The sequence below is a fragment of the Ammospiza nelsoni genome, chromosome 3 (assembly GCF_027579445.1).
Source record: "Ammospiza nelsoni isolate bAmmNel1 chromosome 3, bAmmNel1.pri, whole genome shotgun sequence".
NCBI classification, from domain to species: Eukaryota; Metazoa; Chordata; class Aves; order Passeriformes; family Passerellidae; genus Ammospiza; species Ammospiza nelsoni.
Window position 1 is genome coordinate 111,954,906 of NC_080635.1, and position 27,069 is coordinate 111,981,974.

General features: G+C 50.6%; 1 protein-coding gene across 3 annotated transcripts; it reads left to right on the forward strand.

Moving 5' to 3' along the window:
- The first annotated feature begins 10,798 nt into the window (after positions 1 to 10,798).
- On the forward strand, positions 10,799 to 26,477 carry CTSB (cathepsin B). Of its 3 annotated transcripts, none has more exons than XM_059467791.1 (10): positions 10,799 to 10,926; positions 17,088 to 17,239; positions 18,556 to 18,641; positions 19,002 to 19,116; positions 19,702 to 19,820; positions 20,421 to 20,506; positions 22,364 to 22,510; positions 23,492 to 23,608; positions 24,572 to 24,700; positions 25,084 to 26,477. In XM_059467791.1, the coding sequence occupies exons 2-10, from the start codon at positions 17,114 to 17,116 to the stop codon at positions 25,179 to 25,181; spliced, it is 1,023 nt and encodes a 340-aa protein (XP_059323774.1). In that variant the 5' UTR covers positions 10,799 to 10,926; positions 17,088 to 17,113; the 3' UTR covers positions 25,182 to 26,477. The 3 variants fall into 3 exon arrangements, with proteins under 3 accessions (XP_059323774.1, XP_059323775.1, XP_059323776.1); XM_059467792.1 differs by lacking the exon at positions 10,799 to 10,926 and adding an exon at positions 13,783 to 13,905; XM_059467793.1 differs by lacking the exon at positions 10,799 to 10,926 and adding an exon at positions 13,879 to 13,897.
- The last annotated feature ends 592 nt before the right edge of the window (positions 26,478 to 27,069 follow it).

Consider the following 27,069-nt stretch of genomic DNA (forward strand, 5'->3'; position numbering starts at 1 on the left):
CCTGGCTGATGTCCTCCCAGAGATAGCCCTGAGCATCCCAGGGGACCGTGGGCATCCCGTGGGGTCCTGTCAGGAGAGGGTGGTGGCGCTGACCCCGAAGGAAACAGTGCCGGGAGGAAACGGCAGCGCTGGGCTCCCAGAATATCTCTGCTCTGGGTTACCCCAGGGATGCAGAGATAAGCAGAAAAAGGGGGAAGGAGGAGGAGGTCAGGGCTGTTTTCTGAGATGTTTGTGTCTCTTCTGGCACAAACAGCAGTCTGGGCTTCCCCAGCAGGCGCCAGTGTTTTGGGGGGCAATTGTTCGTCCAGCCTCACTCACCTTGGAACGTGCAGCTCAGCACCACGGCCGCCAGGGAGATGCTCAAGGCCACGGGGAGACAATGCTGGGAGAGCCGCAGCAATTCCCAGGAGAGGATCCCCTCTTTTTGTGGTGTTTGTTGCCTTGGGTGGGTGCCAGTTCAGGGTTAGGACCTCGCTGTGCTTGATGTTGGACACACTCAGGGCTATCCCTTACCCCTGAGATGGGACAAGAGGCACTTGGTGTCACAGCTCATCCCCTGGGACAGCTGCTGCTGTATGAGAACTTCCACAGGTGATGTCCACCCTTAGTGGGGCAGTCCCAGGAGCTCGTGGCCCTTGCAGGGACCAGCAAATAGATTTTGCAGTACAAGTCCTTGGAGGGGCTGAAGATACTTGGAAAATGCAGCAATGCCCCTCTTGGAAGACCCCATGGTGTTTAGTCAGCCCTCAGACCCTGAGGTCCATCCCAAGGCAGGTCACCTGGGGACTTGGCACAGTGGAGGCTGCAGTCAGGAGTCACAACCTCTATCCCCATGCCAGGAACTTCCTGCAGCCAAGTGATGCCTTGGCAGATAAATAAAAGACCCTGGAAGAAGAATATTGAGGAATAATGGGGAGTAGGAGGGAAATGAAGATCGCAGCTACTCCTTCAGCACAGGCATTTCTGGAGATAGTGTCATTCTATTCTATTCTGTTCTATTCTATTCCGTTCCATTCCATTCCATTCCCTTAAATTCATTTAAATGATTCATGGTTCCGTGACTGTGCCATGACCATGGCCGTGTGTTGGGACATCTGCCACCCTGTCCCCCGGAGAGAAAAGTCACCTCAAAACTAAAAAAAGCCCATTCCAACCCAGCTGACTTGTTACCCCATCAGCTGAGAAAAACACCCAGCTGCCAACTTCCCCTCCAAACCCCAAGGCCTCTCCAAAGTCCCAGGACAGCATAACTTCAGGCTTAGGTCTTGGTTTAAGCACATACACGTGACTCTGTTGCAATGACCACAAAGCTGTCCCAGAGCCAGTTCCCACTGCCTGTCCCCAGCCAAACCTGCTGCCTTCCTCCTGCTATATTTATCAGAAGGATTTGGCTGGTTGGAAAGCGCCTGGGGAGGCAGCAGGGGTGGAGCCACCTTGGAGATCAGCCATGGGAGAAAACCTGAAGCCGGCTCCAGCCCCATATGGCTGCTTTGAGATGGTCTCACATCCCCCCTCGGGGTAATTCCAGTGTAAATCTGGGAGGCTGCTCTTCAGTTGGTGAATTCTTCATATTTTACAGATAATTTATAAGTCTTTAGCACCTTTGTGCTTGTCCTTGTGCTGGGGTCTTGCTCCCCTCTGGAACCTTCACAATCCTCATCTCCAAAAGGGAGATCTCCAGGGAGAGATGCTGCCACTATTTTTCTATCCAGGAGATGTTCAATTTTTTGTCACCCTGTCTTTCTGAGCCCACAGGAATTGTCACCCTAGACGGGGAATTCTTACAGATACCAGTGAGATTGGCTCATTTGAGTACCTAAAAAAGCTTTTTTACCCCCACACTCTCCTGCAGCAGTGAGAGCAGAGGAGAACAACACACAGAACCTCTCCCAAACCTCCAGAGTCAGACAAGACAGCGTTTCCTCCTCACTTTTATGCATCCCTGGGAAGATCTGTTCCTAGCTGGAAGCTTTGCCTGTGCCAGCCTGGAGGCACTGCCTCAAATCCCTGCAGCTACAGATGTTGAGCAAGCAGTGCAGGGGTTCCTGCTGCTCACCACAGCACGTGGGCTGCTCTTGGGCAATCAACCAGGATTGCAGCAACACAGGACCAAACCTCTTGGATGTGGAGGTTTTATGGTGCTCAGCTTCCTCTTCACTCCTGGAGCACTCACCCCTGGAATTTCAGGCTCTGAATGTGTTTTGCCTTTCTGTGCTGGGATCCCTCTCTGGGCACCTTGTACCAGGGCCTCACCTCCCTCACAGCCAGGAATTCCTTCCCAATATTGCATCCATCCCTGCCCTCTGGCAGTGGGCAGCCATTCCCTGTGTCCTGTCCCTCCATCCCCTGTCCCCAGTCCCTCTCCAGCTCTCCTGGAGCCCCTTTAGGCCCTGGAAAGGACTCTGAGCTCTCCCTGGATCCTTCTCCTCTCCAGGTGAGCACCCCCAGCTCTCCCAGCTTGGCTCTAGAGCAGAGGGGCTCCAGCCCTCAGAGCTTAAAATGAGATAGGGTGAGACAGCCCAACTCCCTTGAGGTATTCAGGACGGCAATTCCCAAACAGACATGGGATAGGGTGATGGAAACATCCTACAAGAATGAGACCTGTTCAAAGTGACAGGGCCGGGGCAGATTTCACGATTCTGCCAGGGAAGTGACAGCAGGAGCTGCCCCAGCCCACAGTTTTCTGCTCAGCCAAGGAAATACGCTCCGCACATCCCTCTGTAAAACCTTCCCGGACCACGAGATGGCATCAAAAACCAGAGCAGCCTGAAGCAGACAGGTTTTCCCTCTGGTCTGGCCTCCTCCAGCAAACACAGACTTTCTAGGGTTCATCCTGCTGGGGTGAATGGCACAGCGTGTCTCTTCTTACAGGAATGTCACTTCTGCCCCAGGAAACTCCCTGTTGGCTCCTTTGCCGTGCACATTTTTTTTTCCTAAATAAATGAAATTAAAATTAGAATTTAAATTAGAATTGAAATTAAAATTAAAATTAAATCGATATTAAACCGATATTAAAATTAAAATTAGTTAAATTTTAATTATAATTTAATTAAAAGTAAAATAAAAATAAAAATAAAATTAAAATTAAAATTAAAATTAAAATTAAAATTAAAATTACATCCAATGTACTTCCAGTTTCTTCCACAACCCAAATAGGTCCAGGCACCCATCTCACGGATCCCTTGCTGCTGACATCAGAAAACCCTCCTGGCACTCTGCCCTTCCTGCCCCATCTCCTTAAGAATGACCCCGATTTCCAGTCCCACCAGTTCTCCTCCTATTTCCATTTCCCCCCTGAGGCTCGTGTATAAACAAAGCAGAGAGCAGGGAAAAACAGGGTTGCCAGGAGAAAATGGATCCCTGGTTGCTGGTGGCATGTGACAGACCCTCCCACATCACCAGAGCCTGGCATGGAGCCTGCAGAGATAACCTTTCACTGAAGCACCAAAAACGCCCTTTTCTGAAGAATCCTGGGAGTTTTTCCTTCCTGCTGGGAGCCAGCAGCTCCTCTGGCTCTACAGCAGCACAATGAAATTGAAATCATTGCAGCAAGGCTCTCCATGGGCCACCACTGTGGCTTTCTCCAGCTGGACTCACCATGGGATGGAGCCTTCCTGCCTCAGTTTCCCTTCTGCCAAGAGGAAATCAAAAATCGTCCTGCAGAGAAAATTGTCTCTCCCCAAAGCCAGATTCTGCCTGTATCAGACACAGCCTCTATCCCTGTATCACCTTTCCAAGCCAAAAACAACACAGAACAAATGCTTGGGCCTAAGGAACCCTCCTTCCCACCCCATGGGTGTTTCATGCTTTGAGCAGGAGACATCAAGAGATGAAGTCACAGACACAAATGAGAACATGGGGGTCTCCTGGAACAGACAAGGGCAAACACAGCCCCATTCCTTGGCCAGAAACGGAGGGAAAACACCTTCCCAGCTCTGTGTTGGAAGGAAGACTCAGGTGAGTGTAGGAGGAGCCAAGAGCTCATGTGATCACCTTGCTCAGGCTCTGATCTGGGCCATGGCCAATCTCTGAGCCTGCAGAGAAAAGCCAAATTGTGAAACACTTCCTCAAAAAGCTGTGCCCAGAGCTCTCTCAGTAAAGTTAGGATGGCAAAGTTGCTGTGGTTGGAAAGGACTGACACACTGGCCATGCAGAAAAAGCAAAGGTCACAGAGCAGGGGCTTTGCTTTCCCTCTGTACAACATGCACAGAAAAATACTTTGGATGCAAATTCTCATATGTCACTGTCCCCACTTCTCTCTCACTTCTTCTTTTCAGTGGATTTTCTCCTCTGGAGCCAGCTGGGAGTTTCTTTTTGAAGCATAAGGTCCTCATCCTTAGATGTTCCCATCTTACATCTGTCATCTGGGCAATGGGTGACCCAGAGGGGCACAGAGGGGAAGTCAGGTCCCACTTTCCGTCACAAGCCAGGATGGATGGACGCAGATTACAGCTGAGTGGCTCAAAAGCACAACCTCAGCAAGAACTGGAAGGATGAGGTCAGGATCAGGTGACCAGGCAGAGCAGCTGAGTCCTGAGCACTTCCCAGAACTCCTGAATACCCTGGAGGTTGGTTGGGGCATGGCAGGAGCAAGAAAGTCAGGCGTGAGCCATAAAGGGAACAGAGATCACAGTGGCTGCTCCAAAGTGTCTGAGCACCCCTGACCCAGCTGGACATGAGCCAGGAGTGTCCAAAAGGACAAAGGCACCTGGGCTGTGCCAGCTCTGGGGTGGCAGCAGGACCAGGGCAGTGCTGTCCCCTGTGCTGGCACTGCTGGGGCGCCTCCAGTGCTGGGGACAGATCTGGGATCCTCACAAGAGGGACATTGAGGGGCTGGAGCTGTCCAGAGAAGGGAACAGAGCTGGGGAAGGGTCTGGAGCACCAGGAGGGGCTGAGGGAGCTGGGAAAGGGGCTCAGCCTGGAGAAAAGGAGGCTCAGGGGGGACCTTGTGGCTCTGCACAACTCCCTGACAGGAGGGGACAGCCAGGGGTGTCAGGTTGTGCTTCCAGGGAACAGGGACGAGACAAGAGAAAATGACATCAAGTTGTACCTGGAGAGGTTTAGATTGGACATTAGGAATAATTTCAATCAGAAGTGTTCTCCGACCCTGGTACAACTGTCTAGGGCAGTGATGGAGTCCCCACACCTGGATGGATTGAAAAGCCATGAGGATGTGGCACTTGGGGACATGGGTCAGTGGTGGCCTTGGCAGTGCCAGGGGATGATTGAATTCAATGATCTCAGAGAGCTTTTCCAAACTAAATTATTCTATGGCAACTTGTATGGAAAGCACATGGCAGAAGCGTCCCGGAGTTAAGGTGATTCCAAAAGGAGCATCCTGGACTATCTGGGGCTGGAGCAGCTGCCCCAGCCAGCCCCACATTGATGGGGACACAGCTCTGGGGAGCTGCCCCAGCCCCAAAAGCTGAAAAACAAAATCCCTTGCCAGGGCAGAGAGAGAATACTGAACAAGTTCCCATAGATTCAAAATGTTCCCGTGTCAGATTCATGGAGGAAAATTCACATCTGATAAAGTTCCACCTTTGACTCCAGGAGCGCTGCAGCCAAAAATTGCTGGGAGAATGGGGAGAGAGGTCTGGTCATACTGGGCAGTGACATTCACACTGGTCTACAAAGCTCTGTCTCAAGCAAGACACAGGACAAGTTTGTTCTCTGCCTCTCTGGTGTGCCACATATGAAGAAAAACTTTCCTACCTTAGGATGGGAGCAACTGAGCATGTCCTTGGGCACAGCTGGTGATGTTTGCTTAAAGAATTAGGAGGGGAAACACCCCAGGAAGACAGGATGGAGCATGAGAACCAAGGAGGGATTCTCAATAAAAATACATCAAACTATTAATGTTTAATCTAGACAAGGACTCGGCTGCCTTATGCTGGTGGTGAAGGTCAATTAAAAGGGACACAAACTTTGCAGGAATGAACAATATCCCTGTCCCTGGCTCCCCACATCCACCCAGGGCCAGCAAGCTCAGCCCTGGAGGTCTCGATGTGCCCCAGCCAGGGTGGGAAGAAGCTTTTTGCCGATGTCCTCTGTTCCCTGTTGTCACAGGGCTCCTCGTGAGCCAGCCCGGCTGAGTCACCGCGCCCGAGGCGTTGTGTAACCGGAGTTCCCTGTTTGCGCTGAATTTTCGGGGAATCAGAGCTCCCTGTTTGCCGAAAGCAGGGGGGAGGATTTTGCAGGATCCTCCAGACTTAGCAGAAACCTTCAGCCTCTTCAGCAGCATCAGCAGCACAAGGCTAAAGGTGATGCTGATGGGTGTTCAGGGGCTGTAGGACACCAAGACCCCCCTGATGCCCCAAATTATCTCCCATCCACATCAGGAGCACACAGCCCCCACCAGCCAGGACAGCCTCTCTTGCTCAAGGAGCCAGCAAGGCTCATTTTCTGTCTGTACAGAAAAAATCTGGTCAACAAACTTCTACCAGACAAGCCTAAATCCCTCAGAATTAGCCAACAGCTCCATGTTCCAGTGAGGTTTCTAAAGCCACGTGCTCCAGGTCCTGGAGATGGTCTCACATCCCCCCTTCGGGGTAATTCCAGTGTAAACCTGGGAGGCTGCTCTTCAGTTGGTGAATTCTTCATGCTTTACAGATAATTTGTAAGTCTTAGCATTTGTGGGATGGAGGAAGGCCAGAGGCAGGCTGGAGGAGGGATACAGGTGGGCTGGAGGCGGAATTGAGGAAGGATGCAGTGACCGGCCGACACTGAATGCTTGGGGGGTGAGGGTTGGGCCTCAGGATGTCCCAGCTCCCATGGAGAGCTGAGGATTTCATCAGGGCCCAACCCTTCCAGCAAAGATTTATCAGGCTTTACAAAATCCTGTTTTAGTTGCCCTGGGTGAGTATTTTACCTTGGCAGATGATGCAGACATTAATAACCATCATTATTGTCATCAAGGCCTCACAGATGCTCTACTGCTGCCAAGGAGAACGAGTCAGCTGCAAAATCATGTCAGAAAAATCTTAAAATCATAGAAATACTTGGGTTGGAAGGAACTTTAAAGCTCATTTCATTTCATGCCATGGGCAGGGATTCCTTCCATTATTCCACGCTGCTCCAAGCCCTGTCCAACCTGGCCTTGGACACTTCCAGGGATGATGCTCAAAGAGGGACATAAAGCCAGGAATAAAGGAAGTTCAGAGGCAAATATTGTGATGTTGCTTCAGCAGTGAAATTATAGTGTTTAAAAGCATCTGAAAGGGATGAATCAGGAAAAATCAGGGTGTATACTCCCCAAAGGACATCTGGCAGCCCAGCTGAACAGGCTTTGGGTTCAGGGAGGAGCACAATTCACTACTACCCCAAGCAAACCAGATCTAGTTGATTATTAAATAAACATGCATTTCATACACTTTTTGTAAGCAATGATGATTTTAAACCCTGAAGATGAAAAAAACCACACCTGCTAAATTAGGACCATAAAAAAATTACAGTAGGAGATGAACTTACATAAAACTTGTTTTTTTCTTCTAAAACTCATAGGTGTTGGCCCTGCAGCAGCCTCCCTAAGAGCTGTTTGCTGTTAGTGCTGAATCAGGCACACCATGATTCAATCAGCACTGATTTAATCAGTGATAAGAGAGGTTTGTCCAAGGCCTCCTGACCCATTTCCTTATCTTGTTCCTGTAGTGTTGGATTTTGCTCCAAAGGCCAAAGCCTCAGCAAACACCATTCATTTTTTTCTGATATGCTAAAAAAATACGATGAGAAAAAAGGGGGCTTGTTTCATGCCTGGTTTGGGCACACAAGGGATTTTTGAATGCTCTGTGAAGTCTCAAATGGGGAAACTTTCCTGGCTGCACTCAGCATCAGATATATAAAAACAACTTAGCATTGAACCACAGAATGATTTGGGTTGGAATGACCTTAAAAGTTCATCCCATTCCACCCTCTTCCATGGGCAGGGACACCTTCCACCATCCCAGGTTTCATCCAACCTGGCCTTGGACACTTCCAGGGACACAACAACTCCTCTGGGCATCCTGTGCCAGAGCATCCCCACCCTCACAGGGAACAATTCCTTCCCAATATCCCATCATAGCCATTGCCCCTTGTCCTGTCCCTCCATGCCTTGTCCCAAGTCCCTCTCCAGCTCTCCTGGAGCCCCTTTAGGCCCTGGAAGGGGCTCTGAGCTCTCCCTGGATCCTTCTCTTCTCCAGGTGAGCACCCCCAGCTCTCCCAGCCTGGCTCCAGAGCAGAGGGGCTCCAGCCCTTGGAGCATCTTATCTCAAAAACTATCAGCTTATCTCAAAAACTGACATGTTCTCAGTCCAAACCAGCTGCAATAGGGGCAGCAACTCTGACACTTCCCCAAAGAGAGCAGAAAGTCAGCAGCCTGTGCAAAGTTTTAGTTCATGCTTTCGTTTCTTGAAAAAGACACCAAATATTTGCAGGAGAAACAGGTGGCTGCTCTCTCCTGAGCAACCCACAGAGGACACCAGCAGAGCCTGAAGGATGGGACCCCTGGTGGCACAGAGCAAGGCAAAATAAAAGGTGTTTATGGGACTCCACTGGTTTAAAATCATTGTTCTGTGACTTCTGGGTGAAAACCTAGCTGGAAATAAGGAGGTGATAGGAGTTCAGAGGGAACTGACTGAGTTACTGGAATAAATCAGTGTTAAGTGATGTCCTGACTGACTGGAGGCACTGAGGCTTTTGGAGCTGGATTGTGCAAAGGGCAGGACAAAATCCAGGTTATTTCTCTTGTTTATGAGGTTTTATGCCAATAAAACCTCACAGACAACGTGGAAAACTGAAATCAACCTTCACAAGGAGAGCGAAGAAATCCTGTGGAGTCAGAGGGAAGTTAGGCAAATTGCAAGTGATTTTTTTAAAAACTATTTTAATTGTTAAAGCACAAATAAAAACATAGTGAAGGGGTGGTTAAATATTACATGCAAAGGCATGCAGTGGTCCAAGGGCCATTGCACACAGAGCACTGAAGAATAAAAACATTTAAACACATCAAAAACATCTCCAATTTTACTGCCCAAATACTGAGTTGTGTAGTCAGGTGTATTAAATGTTATTCTGATTTTTCTCATCACTTCACTAGGAAATCTTCTCAAACCAAAATCAATCTTTAAAATGTGAGTATGACCAAAGATTGATTGATATCAAAGGAAATGGGGAAAAAAGGAATATGCTCACTGGTTTTTGATTACTGATTATTTGTGGTTCCAGGCCACATAGTCTTTTCATTTCTGAGAATGGTGGGGAGTATAGCTTTTACCTCCTCCTCCTCCTCCTCACAGAGATGGGTGAGAAAATAATAATTTTAAAAAATGGCTTTTATCATTATAGATAAGTTTTAGTGTCACTGTGGTTTAGAACAGGGCTTGAAACTGGTTCCTGAGATGATTTTTCTGTTGTTCATATTCCTGAAAATTGGCCAAAATGAGGGGGTAAGAGTTAGTCAGCACAGCAACATGGGGAAATATTTTTGCATTTCCAGATGAAAACTTCAAGGGATGCTGGCAGCACAGAGATGGAATGGAGACAGGATAGTGTTGGGGTGCAAGGAGGATGGAGTAGGAAAATTCGATGGGATGGAGGCAGGCTGGAGGAGGGAAGCAGGAGGATCACAGAACCCCAGAATGGTTTGGGTTGGAAGGGACCTTAAAGGTCATCTCATTCCACTCCCTGCCATGGGCAGGGACACCTTCCACTATCCCAGGTTGTTCCAAGCCCCATCCAGCCTGGCCTTGGACACTTCCAGGGATCCAGGGACAGCCACAGCTTCTCTAGGCAGCCTGTGTGATGCAAATGGAGTGGAAAAGGGATGGGTGTGGGATGCAGAAGGGTTTAGGAAGGATACAGGCAGGTTGGAGGAGGAAAACCAGGTAGGAGAGAGGCCAGCTGGAGGAGAGAAAGGGGAAGGAAAAGGTATAGAGGCAGGATGGAGATGGGATAACAAAGGTGGGATTCAGGAAAAATCCAGACAGGTTGCTGGAGGAAAACTAGATGGGATAGAGAGAGGATGGAGGAAGGAAACAGGAAGGATATGGATGGCATTAAGCAGGGATAAAGGTGGAATTGAGGAGGAATGCTGGCAGATTAAAAGATGAAAACAAAATGGGATGGAGCATGGCAGGAAGGGAGAAAGGCAGGAGGAAGGATGAAGGATGGGATGGCAGAGGGAGGAACACCTGTGTGATCGAGGAAGGCTGGGGGAGGAATACAGGTGGGCTGGAGGTGGAATTGAGGAAGGATGCAGGCAGGGTGGAGGTATGAAAACCAGGTGGGGTGAAGGAGGAGGGATGGAGGCAGAGCAGGGACGCAGGCAGGATGGTGGAAACTGCAGGAAGAGGGGCAGGGATGGAGGCAGAAGGGAAGCAGGCAGGAGGAAGGAGAGGAGGAAGGAGGGGAAGAAGAAGGGAAGGGGGGAAGCAGGCAGGATGAAGGAGGGGAGGAAAGAGGGGAGGAAAGAGAGGAGCAGCGATGGAGCCGGGATCAGGGCTAGATGGAGGAATGGATGGAAGCAAGGATGGATGGCTGGAAGCAGGGAGGGAGGGATGGAAGCAGGGATGAATGGATGGAAGCAGGGAGGGAGGGATGGAAGCAGGCAGGGATGCAAGCAGGGAGGGATGGATGGAAGGAGGCAGGGATGAATGGAATCAGGGATGGATGGAAGAAGGGAGGGAGGGATGGAAACAGGCAGGGATGGATGGAAGCAAGCAGGGATGGGTGGAAGCAGGCAGGGATGGATGGAAGCCGGGATGGATGGAAGCAGGAGGGAGGCGGGCTCTCGGGGCGGGCAGCCGGCAGGATGCTGTCACACCGGGGGCGGGCCGGCGGGGATGACTCAGCCTCCGGGAGCTGCCCCGGCCGCGATCACCGAGCGGGGCCGTGAGCGCCGCTGAGAGCCAGGGGAGCCGGGGACGCGCACAAGGGGCGGCAGGAGCGGTAAGGGAGGGGATGCTCAGGGACAGGGGGCCCGGAAAATGGGGCACATCCTTACAGGGCTCCGTGAGGGCCGCGGAACACCCGCAGGGACAGCACCGGCAGCAGCGTCCCCCGCTTTTTCCAGCGGCGTTTTTGGGGAATTTTTGTCCGGGATGCGCAATGCGGGGTGAGCGAGGGGGTTGCGCTGCGGCGGAGGTTGTGGCAGGGAAAATGAGCGCTCGGAAGGCATCAAAACCTTCAAGGAAGGTCACGGGAGGAGAGAGGAAGCCTTGTTTTCATGGTAGAGACAGGAAAAACAGCGCAGCCCTGGTCGTCAGCTGACGCCGAGCTCGGTTTGGCACGCCGGGAGCATCCCGTGATGCAAACCCAGCCTGGGTTTGGACAGGACCATGGCTTGGGAATGGCGATGGAAAAGCTGCCATGGGCTCCTCCGGCCTGGAATGAATCCCTCATCCCCGTATCCCACTCCCAGGGATGCTGTGAGGGCACGGTGATGTAGCAAAGATCGCTTCCTTATGGCATTTCCCTCGAAATCTCCTGTCCTGCCGTAGCACGGGGTGTCTGGGGCTTGTGCAAGACTCTGGTTTAGGGATTGGTTTGTAAGAATAACAGGAAGAAAAAAGAAAAATCAGTGCAGCTTCATTTGGGAGGAATCTTGTGCTTTCTGTGCATGTAAGCTGCAGAGGTGAGTGCTGCAGCTTGGCTCAGGAGGGAATTATTTTGTCAGATACAGAACAGCCCGGTCTAGTAGGGTTGAAATTAGATGACCTTTAGGATCTCTTCCAACCCAAACCTTCCTAGGATTCTGTTACCTGACCTGTATTAGCGATCTGGCTTTGCTAGAAGGGAATAAACACAGGGAGGAGCACGTCATGTTGTTTTTATTTCTCGATGAAAATACAATTCCAGCTCTGGTAATGCAGAGAGAGCTGTAATGAATGCAGGTTTGGTGCTGCCGAGCTCACCTGGTGACGCAGCAGGCTGAGCTGGAGCTGGAGCTGCAGCTGAGCCTTTCTGGGCTGGCTTTGTTGTGGCTTGGAGTCACAAGCCCTGGCAAAGAGAACAAAGGACAGAGCTGGGCCCGGGCTAAGGGCTGGTGCTGAGCAGGACACATGATTTGGGCTGTGCTGAGCATCGCTGAAGGGCTGGGGGGTGTTGTGGAAGGGAGGGTGGGACAGCTTTTACCTTCCCAGAGCCTTGGAGAAGGTGTGGATGGCTCCTTGGAGAAGGAAGGTGTGGATGCTCCCTTGGAGAAGGAATGTGTGGATGGCTCCTTGGAGAAGGTGTGGGTGTCCCCTTGGAGAAGGAAGGTGTCGGTGCCTCCAAGGAGAAGGAAGGTGTGGATGGCTCCTTGGAGAAAGGAGGTGTGGATGGATCCTTGGAGAGGGAAGGTGTGGGTGCCTCCTTGGAGAAGGTGTGGATGTCTCAGTCTGTGCCTGCAGGGGGTTGGCCCAGACGCTGCAGCAGGAGCTGGGAGATGCTTCAGGGCTGTGACTTATCTGTGGTCTGACTTGCCTGGGCTGAGTCATGTGAGCTGGGCTCTGAACAGCCGGTTTGGGGGTTGGGTTGGTGCTTTTTTTCCTTGAATAAAGTTAAGTGGGACTTGTGGGCTTTGTTTTGGGGTAGGAGAGCTTTGTGGTGCAAAGGTGAAGGGATTTGCTGCTGTGGGCACTGAATGTGTGTCAGCCTTGGCTGCTGGAGGGTGATGTGGGATCCTGCTGAGGGCTAGGATATCAGGATCTCTGCTGGTCAGAGTGACTCTTGAGATAGGTAGAAGTCTCTTTTTCCCAGTGTTGAAGGAGTCAGGATTCTTCTGTTCTCATTCTCAAGGTTGCTTATTGTTTCTTATTTATAACATTCTTTCTCTGGCCTGCTGAGGTCTGTCTGGCAGGTCAGGTTGAGACACACTGCCTGCCCTTGTGTTATCTTTTATACTAAAAACTACATGTACATTATTTACCATAACTTCCCAATACCTAACACCTATGTTAGACAGGGAGTTTCTACCTTAAACCAATCCAAAAGTGCCAGCATCACCCAGAACATGGAGGCTGAGAAGAAGAAGAAGGACAGGGTACGCCCAAATTGCTCCATCTTGGGACCCCGAGCCCCCATTCTAAAACCCCAAAAATCTATTTTTCACCCCGTGACAAACTAACTATTATTCTACTTAAACTCTCTTGACTTGTAATTCTTCATAGAAAGGTGATAATTTGCTCCAGGGGTCAAAATCAAAGGCACAGGTGTCTGTGCCAGGGTCTCTGAGCCCCCTGGGCAGGGCTCGAGCCATCCAAGACAGCCAGAGAGTTGGATGGGTTTCTGACAGGATTTGATTATCAAAGAGCTCTGTCCAGGAGAGAACAGTTGATACTGTAAAAAAAAAAAAAAAGGAATTTGAAAACATATATGATGATGATGATAATAATAATAGCAGATAATGACAACTTCACCCTTTCATTACAAAACCAAAAAGGTTAAAAAACTTCTGTTTATTGCAATTGGAATTGTTAACATTTTAATAATAATAATAATAATAATAATAATAACAACAACAATATAGTAGATAATTACAACTTCATCCTTTCATTACAAAACCAAAAAGGTTAAAAAGCTTCTGTTTATTGCAATTGGATTTTTTAACATTTTCAATAATGATGATGATGTATCAGTTTAGGGGGGCTGCCCTGGCTGCCCGATCTGCTCAGGAGGGATGGGGATGGCTCTGGGCTGGTGTCTCCTCCTCCTCTGCGGCAGCACAGAGGGCTGTGGGTGGATGCTGCAGCACCAGCACAGCCACAGCCCTGGGGCTGCTCTCCTCCCTCGCAGGCTGCAGCTGCTCTGAGCAGCTCCTCTCTGCAGAGCCTTCGGCCTCGCTGCCTCCTCCTCGCTGGGACACTCAGCTGCCCCAAATTTCCTCTTTCTGAGCGACCAGCTGGCTGAATCCTGAGTGTCCTGTCCCACGCAGGGGCAGGTATGGTGGTGGGTGTTTATTTCTTGTTTATTGCTTGCTCATCCTTCAAGAAGTGGCACGAGCAGATGCTTTGGAGCTCAAAGTATTCCCTGCTCTCAGTCCAAGGGAAGATGGGGGGACATCAGGGGCTCTTTGCGGGCCCCAAACATCCTCCTGCCACCTGGGGAATCCTGCAGGGTGAAGCTGACCTCTTATTTCTGTTTCCAGGCTGCTGGGATGGGAGCTGTGTGAGGATCAACCTCAGCCAGGGTTATCCTGAAGCTGAGGCACCTCTGGAGATGTTGTGGGGTACAAAGGGAAAGGATCTGCTGGGATTCCTGGGGAAGCTCCTCTGCCCTGTTTGCTGTGCATGAATTGGGGGGCAGATGTTGGGGTGCAGCAGCTGTGATGCAATTTTGGTTTTTTGGGGCTGCTGCTGTGGGGTTTGAACGGCCCTGAGGTTTGAGTGTGAGGAGGAGATAGCGGTGCTGGGGGAAGCGCAGTGTGATAACGCTGCCAGGGGAAGTTTTGCTGCTCAGATCAGCTGGGGCAGAGGGGCTGAGGGAGGAAAGCAGCAGCTTTTTGTCACTGTAGGGTCTCTGGGGTTCTTGTGGTTGTGCTGCATGTGACCCATGGCCGGTGGGAATCTGTCCTGCCAGTCCCGTACCTGTGCCCTATTTATAGCCCTGCTGTACACAGGATAATGCCAGGGAGAAGGGGGGGTTAGGGAGGAAGAAATCCCACGGGGGTGAAGATTTCCCTTTCCTTTTCCAGACACCTGATCTTGGCTGTCAGCTCCCACCACTCTAAACTTCCCATTGGAGACCTCATAGAATAATAGAAAGGTTTGGGGTGGAAGGGATGTTTAAAAAATTTAATTCCAACCTCTCTGCCATGGGCAGGGACATCTTTAACTATGTATTTTAACTGTATATCAGGTTGCTCAGAGCCCTGTCCAACCTGACACTGAATGTTTTTTGGGATGGGGCATCCCCCATCTCTTGGGGCAACTTGTTCCCTCACAGGGAGGGATTCCTTCCCAATATCCCATCCATCCCTGCCCTCTGGCAGTGGAAGCCATTCCCTGTGTCCTGTCCCTCCATCCCTTGTCCCCAGTCCCTCTCCAGCTCTCCTGGAGCCCCTTTAGGCCCTGGAAAGGGCTCTGAGCTCTCCCTGGAGCCTTCTCTCCAGGCTGAATACCCCCAGCTCTCTCCTGACCCACAGGGAGGCTCCATGCCCACAAGAGGAGTTTTTTTGGGTGTTTTTTTTTGCCTCAAGAGCCATCTGGCTCCCAGCTAGTTGCTTTGCTGGGTTTGCTGGCCCTGGGCCACGTCCATGGTGCAGATGCAAAGCAGCAGAGCTGAAACTCTGCCTCTTCCAGGGGAAACTGCTGGGATCTATTTTCACTTTGGTTTCGGGTTGCCTGGAGAGCGTGGTCTGGTAACCTGAGGCTGGGAGGTGTCGTCCTGTCCCTGTCCCTCAAAAGCTGGGTGTGAGCAGCCCATCAGTGCCTGGCAGGGTGGTTTTCAGCCTGTCAGCAGATTTACAAACATCCTGCTGCAAGAAAAAATGTGTAATCATGTGACTTCTGGCCTCAAAAACACCTTCTGCCTCTGCTATGGGAAAATACCGAGTTGACTGCAGGAAGTACAGAGGGTTGTGGGGTTTGATGTTTTTGTGTGTGTGCATTTTTTTCAATTATTTTTATGAGATTTTTCATTTAAAAGGTGCTTCAGCTCAGGCTGGTTACCTGCAGGCTTTCTGTGGCCTGTTGTGGGCAAAGAGCTCAGTTGTATTGTAGTGTATATTTATTCTCCTGGGTGTAACCTCCTGTGTAAACAGGGGAGCACAGCCAGCAAGTCCCTTGCCTGCAGAAACCTTTAAGCAAGAAAATACCCATGAAACCCCTGAAAAATATACATAAAACCCCTTCAAAGAACTGATATTTAGGAGTGGGAAGACCCAAGTGCTGCTGAAATTCAGCTTTTTTTATGGGTGTCCTGCTGAAAGCACAAAGCAGGGGGAACAAAATAAATAAATGGTGGAAGGAGGAGTGGGAAAAGAGAAAAAAAGCCCCTTTATGAGGCAAGATGCAGCCTCCTGGGCTCACTGCTGGCAGAAAGTAGGACACTCCTGCTGGGTTTTCTTCTCTGGAAAGGCTAAACTTGGCTGGGAGTGGGTGGAAGCAGCCAGCAGGGAGGTGTGAGTGTGTGTGGCTCCATCCCCATGCCCTGCTCATCCAGCAGGAGCTGTGTGTCCGGTTTAAAGCCAGGCTTGCAAAGGTGATTACACCTTCAGCTGGCTGAGCTGAGCAGGAATTAAGGCCTGAATGTCTCTGCTGGGGAGGATCTGAGGGCTTGGGGTGGATGTGGGACTGCTGGGAGGGTTTGGGGGAGGAGGAGGAGGGTGCCCTGGTGTGTTTGCAGAGATAAAGGAGCTCGTGTTGTGTCTGAGTCAGGCTTGAGAACGTGGAACAAGCGCTGGGGGTAAATTTGAAGTTGGGCAATTTGATGTGAATTAGGTTAAAGGGGAGAGCAGGGAAATCACAGAGCCTTGGGGTGTCTGTGGGCTGCATGGGAGGCTGTGCTCCTTTCTTTTCTGCTTTTCCTCTGTGTCTCCGACCCCCAAAATGGGGCTTTCCTCATTCCCTGCACCTCCCTGGGGAAAAGCCCCAGTGGGAGAGGAGCAGAGGATGGCAGCTCTGGTGCATGCTGACCCCCCTGTAAATGGACAGGGGGTCATACCAGGGGCTGTGACACCCCCAGGGCATGGGGATGGCCAAAATGAGTCTTTTAAAATGTAATTTGGAGTAGTATCTTTAAAGGGAAGAGCAGGGCTTATATCAAATCCCATGCCTGAAGTTTGGTGTGGAGATGGGATGTCGCTTGTTCCTTCTCGTGCTCCTTATTCTCCGTTGTTGTGGAAGTAAACACAGATTTTAATACCCTCTAAATCCCTTGGATCTGCTTCAAAAGGTATTTTCCTGCTGCTGCTAATCCTGCAGTGGTCAACAAACAAGGTTGCCTTGTCTGATTTCTCCTGAGCTGCAGTGCGGGGGGGTTCTTGCTCTGTTCCTGTGTCTCTCTCCTGATCTTTGGGGCAAATGGGGATCTGCAGGGATCTGGTGCAGCCACACACTTTATCCTCCCACGTGTTGCTGCAGCTGAGCTCACCCTGGGGATGTCCCAACACTGCTGCAATGTGTCTGCAGGTGGGGTGTCCTGTTCAGCAGCCAAGATGTGGCCGCCCGTGTCCCTCCTGTGTGTCCTGGTGGCCTTCGCCAACGCTCGCAGCATTCCTTACTTCCCTCCCCTCTCTGATGACCTGGTCAACCACATAAACAAGCTCAACACCACCTGGAAGGTGAGTACTGGGCTGATTTGGGGTTGTTTTTGGGGGGAGGCATTGCTGACATGCTCTCTGTGGGATTCAGTGGCTGGGATTTGGGAGCGTCACCGTGGTGGTGACAGAGATCCAGCCTTAGTCCCAGCTGGATTCTCCAATGAGGTGATGCTCTCAGGGGTTCCTGCAGTGGCAGGAACTGTGGAGCTCCTCCTTGGAGCAGGGCAGGATGAATTTGTGGAATAGGAGCTGCTGGTTCTTTGCTTTTTATTTCTTACTGAGGTTGAGATTGAAAGTGCTCGAGATGGTATTTTGTGTTCGGACTCAGATGTTTATTATTTCTTTTCTATGTCACAGTCTCCCAAGCTGTGTGTTCTACAGCATTTCATCAACAAGCTACAAAATGGCCTTGTGTCTTTCTCTTTAAGGTCTTTAAAGGAAAAACTATCTAATTAATAAATGACACTTAAATTATTTTCATTTTTAACTCAGTAACTAATCACTTGTTTCCCACAATGAGGACTTTTCTCTCTAATTACAAAATACTACTCAAACCCATGAAGAGGAAGGTGAAGAAGAAGGATTAGCCTCTGCCTTAAAACCTCTATCTTGCTTCACATATTATTATTATTATTATTATTATTATTATTATTATTATTATTATTATTATTAATAATAATAATACTAATAATAATAATAATAATAATAACAACAACAACAACAACAATATTCTAAAACACTAAACTCCCAAGTTTTCCACCACATGATATTACACACTTGTAATCAAACTACACACTCATAATCAAACTCCACACCCATAATCTCAGTTCTATCATTCCATTTTGGAAGCTTCCTCCACAGCCTCAGGTCAAATGCAGTGTTCTCCTGGGAGGCAGATCTGTCAGCACAGAAATTCTCAGCATGCAAGGTTCCAACATCTCCTCCCCCTCTTGTTTGAACCATGAACACTACTTTGACAGCTTTGTCAAACCTCTGTTGGACACACTGAGAAGTAGAGGAGGAGATGGAATTATGTAAAAGTAGGAAACTGCAGGAGGCTGGAAACAAGCAGGGAATGTCCAGTTATTGGTGACCTGACCCTCCTTGGCCAGTTTGCTGTGTCCAAAGCCCTGAGCTGGACCTTTCTAGTCCTGATTAACTGATCCTGAGCTGTGTTGTGTGTCTGTAGGTGCTTGGCTCTTGGCCCCTGGGCTTTGCAGCAAGTGTCAGACTCTGGCTGGGGTTCAGGGAGCTCTGGAGCACCAAGCTGTGATCCCAGAGATGCTCTTGGTGGCTCTGGAGAGTCCTGTCCCAATTCTGTGTGTGTCTCTCCCCAGGCAGGGCACAACTTCCACAATGCTGACATGAGCTATGTGAAGAAGCTCTGTGGCACCTTCCTGGGTGGGCCCAAGCTCCCTGAGAGGTGAGTGCAGGGAGGGGAAGGTGAAGCTCCAGTAAAAGTTCTGTGCATCCTTCATGAGCAACTGGAGTGGGTGAGGGGCTCGCCTGGTGGGGTGGACACTGCTCATGGGATTAAGCACACGTGAGGGGAAAATCCATCCTGTGTCCTGCCAGACTCTTGGCCAGTTGTGCAGTTTGTTCTCCTTGAAAATGAACACTCCAGGCGAGCTGCTGACCTGCTCTGAGGACAGCATAAGTATTTGTGCTCCTTCAGTGAGCAAATAACACAAACTTCCTCCAGGCCACCTTCAGGGGAGGCTGGAGAGTGCACCCTGTCATGGTTCACTGGTGTTCCTGAGACAGGGTTTCCCTCTCCTCTCAGGGTGGATTTTGCTGCAGATGTGGAGCTGCCGGATAACTTCGACTCGCGGACGCAGTGGCCCAACTGCCCCACCATCAGTGAGATCAGAGACCAGGGCTCCTGTGGCTCCTGCTGGGTGAGGACAGGGGAAATTTAGTGTTGTGTTCATAAAATTTACTAACCCAGACCTTTGTATTTGCTGCTGAACCCCCTGCCATGGACAGGGACAACTCCCACTATCCCAGGTTGCTCCAAGCCCTGTCCAACCTGGCCTTGGACACTTCCAGGGATCCAGGGGCAGCCACAGCTTCTCTGGGCAACCTCTGCCAGGGCCTCCTCACCCTCACAGGGAACAATTCCTTCCCAATATCCCATCCATCCCTGCCCTCTGACACATTCCCTGTGTCCTGTCCCTCCATCCCTTGTCCCCAGTCCCTCTCCAGCTCTCCTGGAGCCCCTTTAGGCCCTGGAAGGGGCTCTGAGCTCTCCCTGGATCCTTCTCTTCTCCAGGTGAGCTCTCCCAGCCTGCTCCAGAGCAGAGGGGCTCCAGCCCTTGGAGCATCTCCGTGGCCCTTAGTGAGAGTACACTGAGATCCTGCAATGTCTGAGCTCCTGGGTGCCTTCTCCCAGCCACGCCATGCTTGCTGCTCTCATTTCCAGGAGGTTTCCTGGTTTCTCTCCCCTGGCTGAGCTCTAATGTATGTTTTGGGGTTGCCCTCAGGCTTTTGGCGCCGTGGAAGCGATTTCAGACCGGATCTGTGTCCACACCAACGCTAAGGTCAGTGTGGAGGTCTCAGCTGAGGACCTGCTGTCGTGCTGTGGCTTCGAGTGCGGCATGGGGTGAGCTGCTCCTGGTCCTTGTGCTCCTGGGAGGTGGTTGGGAGGAGCAGGGACAGACCCTGGAGGTGCCTTTGTTACCTCCTGTAGGAGCACAGAGCTCTTCCAGAGGTTTGTGCTGTGGATGAGGGAGTTGGGTGGGAACATAAATCACATAAAGGTCATTCCGGGGGCTGGGACACATCCTGCCCCCAGCATAGTGGGTGCTGATGGCTGCAAGCACTTAATGATGCTCTCCAGCACAGAGGTGGCAGCTGCCAAAGCCAAAGGAAGGGTCTTTTCTTAGTGCCAGATCTTGGTTTTCAGGCACAAGCCTTTTGCCTGTGGCTTTCCGAGTTGTTGAGGGTAGGGAGTTGGGTCTCCAAGTCCTCCCTGCTGCTACCAGCTCAGGGACCTGGTAATGAGACACTTTGGGATTTGGATGCTCTTACCTCCTTGCCTAAGGCCTTGGTGTCTCAAGGCAGATCCTGGGGAAGAAAAGAGCAGACTAGAAAAAGGTTTAATATGCCCCAACCTTCCTTTGAACCATCCCAGGCTGGCTCCATTCCCTTGCCTCTCCCAGAATGGGATGGCTGGGGCTGGAGCTGGTGCCTCTCCCCCCAGGTGCAATGGTGGTTACCCCTCTGGTGCTTGGAGGTACTGGACAGAGAGGGGCCTCGTGTCCGGGGGTCTCTACGATTCCCACGTGGGTAAGTCCTGGCTGATTCCCTTGGGGAAGCAGGGAGGAGCAGCTCTGCTTGCTTAAAGTTCATGGGTTTTGGGACCCTTCTCTCCTGGTCTGAATCCTTGTGGCTGCTCCCTCCTTCAATTCAAACACCTCTGCAGTCCCAGCTGGCTGCCCCTGCCCCCATGGCTCCTTCCTTTGGGACAAAGGTCCTTGAGCAGCACCCAGAGGCAGGAGGCCATCTGGGAAGGGAGCCAGGAGCCCTCAACACACCCCCAAGGCTCCTGTTTCCATAGCAGGAATGAATCAGGCCGTGAATTTTGTGCTGTTGCTGGTTTTGAACCAGTTCACTACGCTTTGGATGAGGTCAGGAGTGTTCCTGATGTATTCCCCCTTCAAAAAATAACTTCCAGACTGGAACCCTCTGCCTTCTCCTTGTCATGACCATCAACTGGTTCATGTTTCCACCTTTTCCATCACCATTTGGAGAGGGAGGTGGTGGGAAACACGTTTTTCATGGAAGGAACACCTCCTGCACCCCACTAATTTGTGAGGTTCCCGGGGCAGAAAGTCTTTTCCTTGGGTTTCTGCTGCTTTCTCCAGCATGGCTATTGGGATCTCTGGGGACAGCCAGTTGATGTCACCTCTGTCCTGGACAGGCTGCTGGCCCTACTCCAGCCCTCAACACACCCCCAAGGCTCCTGTTTCCATAGCAGGAATGAATCAGGCTGTGAATTTTGTGCTGTTCCTGGTTTTGAACCAGATCACTGCACTTGGAATGAGGTCAGGAGTGTTCCTGATGTGTTCCCCCTTCAAAAAATAACTTCCAGACTGGAACCGCCTGTCATGACCATCAACTGGTTCATGTTTCCACCTTTTCCATTACCATTTTAGAGAGGGAGGTGGTGGGAAGCAGGTTTGATGGGAAACACGTTGCTCATGGAAGGAAAACCTCCTGCAACCCATTAATTTGCGAGGCTCCTGGAGCAAAAAGGCTCTTTCCTTGGGTTTCTGGTGCCTTCTCCAGCATGGCTGTTGGGATCTTCTGGGACAACAATTTGATGTCACCTCTGTCCTGGACAGGCTGCTGGCCCTACTCCATCCCTCAACACACCTCCCAAGGCTCCTGTTTCCATAGCAGGAATGAATCAGTTGCTGGTTTTGTGTTGTTGATGGTTTTGAACCAGTTCACTATACTTTGGATGAGATCCTGACATGTTCCCCCTTCAAAAAATAACTTCCAGACTGGAACCCTCTGCCTCCCCCTGTCATGACCATCAGCTAGTTCACGTTTCCACCTTTTCCATCACCATTTGGAGAGGGAGGTGGTGGGAAACAACTCTGGTGGGAAACATGTTGCTTATGGACGGAAGACTTCCTGCACTCCACTAATTTGTGAGGTTCCTGGGGCAAAAAGTCTCTTTCCTGGGGCTTCTGCTGCTTTCTCCAGCATGGCTGTCAGGATCTCTGGGGGCAACCAGTTGATGTCACCTCTGTCCTGGACAGGCTGTCGGCCCAACACCAGCCCTCAACACACCCCCAAGGCTCCTGTTTCCATAGCAGGAGTTAATCAGGCTGTGAATTTTGTGTTGTTGCTGGGTTTGAACCAGTTCACTGCACTTTGGATGAGGTCCTGACTTCCAGACTGGAACCTTCTGCCTCCCCCTGTCATGACCATCAGCTGGTTCACGTTTCCACCTTTTCCATCACTATTTAGAGAGGGAGGTGGTGGGAAGCGGGTTTGTTGGAAAACATGTTGCTCATGGAAGGAAGACCTGCACCCCAGTGATCTGTGGGGTTCCTGGGGCTTCTGGTCCCTTCTCCAGCATGGCTGTCGGGATCTTTGGGGACAACCAGTTGATGTCACCTCTGTCCTGCACAGGCTGCCGGCCCTACTCCATCCCACCGTGCGAGCACCACGTGAACGGCACCCGCCCCCCCTGCACTGGGGAAGGAGGGGGCACCCCCAGGTGCAGCAGGCACTGTGAGCCTGGCTACTCACCCTCATACAAGGAGGACAAGCACTATGGTAAGGGAGGTGGGCTCCAGAGCTGCTCCTCGTGGTACCTGGGGGGGGTGGGCAGGATTGAACCCGTTCCTTGTCACAGACGTGTTTTATGAAAAATCCTTTCCTTAGGATTTTTCCTCCTGAGAAGCTGAGAGGCCTCAGGAACAAAATGTAAACATTGATTATCTGCTGCTGTGGAATGCAACAGGTGGATCTGTGATTGGTCTCATGTGGTTGTTTGTAATTAATGGCCAATCACAGCCCAGCTGTCCAGACTGTTTCAGTCACAAACTGAGACATTCCTTGTTATCATTCCTTTTCTATTCTTATCCAGCCTTCTGATGAAATCCTTTCCTCTATTCTTTTAGTATAGCTTTAATATATATCATAAAATAATAACTCAAGCCTTCTGAAACATGGAGTCAACATTTTCATCTCTTCCCTCATCCTAAGACTCCTGTGAACACCACCACAGTTCCTGGTGGGTTTTTCTCCTGTGCCCTGTCCCTGGTGGTCCTGGAGCAAAGCTGAGTGTGGCAGATGCACAATTTGTGTTTGCTGAGGCTCAGCTGGGAAGGGGGAACTGGTGGAACTGGTTGGAGGCCTTGAGGTGCACGTGGATGGCTTGAGGAGTATGGTGTCAAAGCCACCTCCAAGTCTCCTTGGCAGCCCTGCACATTTAGGATAATCCAGCTGTTTCTTGGAGATTTGTCTTCACCTTGAGTGTTTTGGGTTTTGAAAAGGAGAATGTACAAGGGGAAAATGTCCCTTCCCACTAAAGTTGTCTGGAATAGGTCTTTGGGAACAGAATAGGACTCAGATTAAATAATTCCTTCTAGAAGAGGGGTGGCTGGAGCCCACCTTTCATGCTGGCTCTGTCAGTCCCTCTGGAGCTGCTGGGTTTGGATTTAACCTGAATTTAAGTGCAAGAGGCCTCCTGCAGGGTCACACTGAGCCATCCTGTGTGGCCTATCCTAATGGTGGGAATTCTTTTCCTTATAGGCATCACATCCTACGGAGTCCCTCGCAGTGAGAAGGAAATCATGGCTGAGATCTACAAGAACGGCCCAGTGGAAGGAGCCTTCATTGTCTACGAGGATTTCCTGATGTACAAATCTGGTGAGCAGCACCACTAGGGCTGTGGGGGGAGAGTTTCAACCTGGGGTCCCTCTTTTGTGGCCCTGGTCTTTCTTCTCCAGTCTTGGAGATCTCAACGTCACACCTGAGTATCTGCTGTGGCAAAGACATGGGCAGGTGCCACCTCCTGTGTCCATAGCAAGAGGAATCAGTTCTTGGGATTGGATCAGCCCTAATGGGAAGCACCCCAAATTCCAGCTGGCAGCAGCAGCTCAGATTTTAGGACCTCAAAACTCTTGTTGTGAACTGGCTTTGAGCCCCTTGGGGAATGTCTCTGGGTGTCCTGTGTGCTCTGAGCATCAGTCATAGAATCATGGAATGGTTTGGGTGGGAAGATAATGATTAAAAAATCTTCTCATTCCAATCCCTGCCATGGGCAGGGACACCTTCCACTATCCCAAGTTGATCCAAGCCCCATCCAGCCTGGCCTTGAACACTTCCAGGGATCCAGGGGCAGCCACAGCTTCTCTGGGCACCCTGTGCCAGGGCCTCCCCACCCTCCCAGGGAAGAATTTCCTCTTAACACCCAACCTAAATCTCCCATCTTTTAGTTTAAAACCTTTCCCTTCTGTCCTGTTGCTATCTCCCCATGCAGAACTCCTTCCTCCTTCCTCCTCTGCACTAAGTTTCAGGTTCACGTTTAACCAAAATTAATAATACTAAATAATTATATAATCTTATAATAAATAGTATTAATTATATATTTTATATGTTATTGTTTATAATTTCATAATTATATATGTTATAATATGTTATTGTTTATAATTTTATGATAATGATATAATTTTATAATAAATTTTATTATTTATAATATAATTTTTTTTAAATTTTGTATATATTATTAATCTCAGCCACTCTGGGCTTTGTTGCCACCAGGCTGTGAGCACTCTGTGGTGTGGACAGGCAGTGCCCTGTTGACATTTTGGGGTGTTTTTCCCCTTGCAGGGGTCTACCAGCACGTGTCTGGGGAGCAGGTGGGAGGCCACGCCATCCGAATCCTGGGCTGGGGCGTGGAGAACGACACTCCCTACTGGCTGGTGGCCAATTCCTGGAACACCGACTGGGGGGAGAACGGTGAGAGCCTCAGGGAACCTTCCCTGCCCCATTTCCCCACGCCATTCCCCTCCACCCGCAATTCCCACCCCATTTCCCTACCCCATTCCCTTCCACCCGCAATTCCCATCCCATTTCCCCACCCCATTTCCCTCTACTGGCAATTCCCACCCCATTCCCTTCCACCAGCACTTCCCGCCCCCGTTTTTCCACCCCATTCCTCTCCACCAGCAATTCCAACCCCATTCCCTTCCACCAGCACTTCCCGCCCCCGTTTGTCCACCCCATTCACCTCCACCAGCAATTCCAACCCCATTCCCTTCTACCAGCAATTCCCACCCCATTTCCTGCCCCATTCCCCTGGGATGGATGGAGAGGATGATTTTTTTTGTGTGTTCTCCCAGGTTTCTTCAAGATCCTTCGAGGAGAGGACCACTGTGGCATTGAGTCCGAGGTTGTGGCTGGCATCCCCAGGACGGAGCAGTACTGGAAGAGGATGTAACTCCGATCAAACCACAAATAATCCTGAGTCCCTGATGCTTTTAACTGATAGTGGGTTGGGTGCAGAGACCCTCCCTTCTAAAAGAGACTCTAGTTCAGGTTACTTTATTAAAGCTTTTTATCTTTTCTTTTTTTTTTTCCAATTTTTGTTCCTTTTTTTTTTTTTTTTTTTCTTTTTAAAATTTTTGGGTTTTTATTTTTAAATTTGTACGTTGGGGCTGGAGGTGGAGCTGCTTTCTGCCAAGCTCCTCCTTCTGGTGGGTCACAGCAGGACACTGGGCATTCCCTGCTCAGAGGACTGCTGGAGAACCAAATTCCTCTTGGAATTTGGTTAGCCTGGACCCCTTCCAGCCCAGTTTGCCGCTGGGAGGGCAGGAAGCAGCTTTGTGCTGGGATTAGGGACTTGGTGGGGCAGCAGAGGTGGATGCTGCAGGAAAGCCATGGCCACGGGGGATTTGTGCACCCCCAGATGGGTTGATCTGACTGTTAGCACCCAAAACAAGCAGGGAAGAATTTCCTGTGAGTGTGTGCCTTGATTTGGCTAATTTTAGACCTATTAATGAGCAAACTACTGATGAACTTGCTGTGGGGGTGGCTCTGGCTAGAGCTGCCTGCACCAAGTCCCTCGTGCATCGCCTGCTCTGCTCCATCCTCCTGGCTTCTCAAACCACTTCTTCCTCAGCTGTTCACTGACTTTATCTGCTGTAGTCTGGGGTTATTGATGCTGGGGAAGGGCCTGGCTGGAGCTCCATGAGCCTCTGATCAAATATCCTGCAAGCATCTGGGAGGGAGCTGGGAAAGAGCAAAGCCCTCCTCCTGCATGGCTGAGCAGCTTGGTGTGTGCAGGTCATGCCTGGGCAAGGGTGCAGTGCCCAAATTTGGGGTGCTTTGGGGCTGCAGGTGCTGGATGCTGAGCTGAGGGATGGTTCCCAAGTCTGCTGCAGGGAGCTCAAGCAGATGCTTGGTGGCGTCTCAGTAAATTTGACACAATTAAAGCATTTTTTTCTTGACATTAGGGAAGGTAAAAACCCTTATTTTTGTTACTGAGGGGAGGTAATAGGTTGTGTACAGGAGGAATCATGTGATTTGCCAATACACTAATATAGCAAAGAGCTTTTATTTTAATTTTAAAGCACAAAATCTATTAGTGACCTGAGGCTATGGGTCAGAGATGTGTGAAGCAGGCTCTCCATGCACTGTAAAATAGCCCCTTACCTCTGCTTGCTCAGGCACCAGTGAGGCAGAGCTGTGCTGTATTTGGCTGGAACACCTGTGCCAATAAATGATTTCTCCAGTGTCCTGGCTCCTGGCTCTTGGTTGCTTCTGCCACCTCAGATGGTTGGGGTGGAAGCCAAGTGAGGCCCTTCTGACTTCAGAGAATGGTTTGGGTTGGGAGGGACCGTAAAGATCATCCAGTGCTACCCCCTGCCATGGGCAGGGACACCTTCCACTGTCCCAGGTTGATCCAAGCCCTGTCCAGCCTGGACTTGGACACTTGCAGGGATCCAGGGACAGCCACAGCTTCTGTGGGCACCCTGTGCCAGGGCCTCACCACCCCCAAAGGGAAGGATTTCCTCCTAATAACGCACCTTATCCCTGCCCTCTGGCAGTGGGAAGCCATTCCCTGTGTCCTGTCCCTCCATCCCTTGTCCCCAGTCCCTCTCCAGCTCTCCTGGAGCCCCTTTAGGCCCTGGAAGGGGCTCTGAGCTCTCCCTGGATCCTTCTCCAGGGGAACACCCCCAGTTCCTCCAGCCTGGCTCCAGAGCAGAGGGGCTCCAGCCCTTGGAGCACCTCTGTGGCCTCCTCTGGACTCTCTGAGCAGCTCCACATCCTCCTGATAGTGGAGGCAGCTCTGCAGGTGGGGTCTCACCTGAGAGGGACAGAATCCC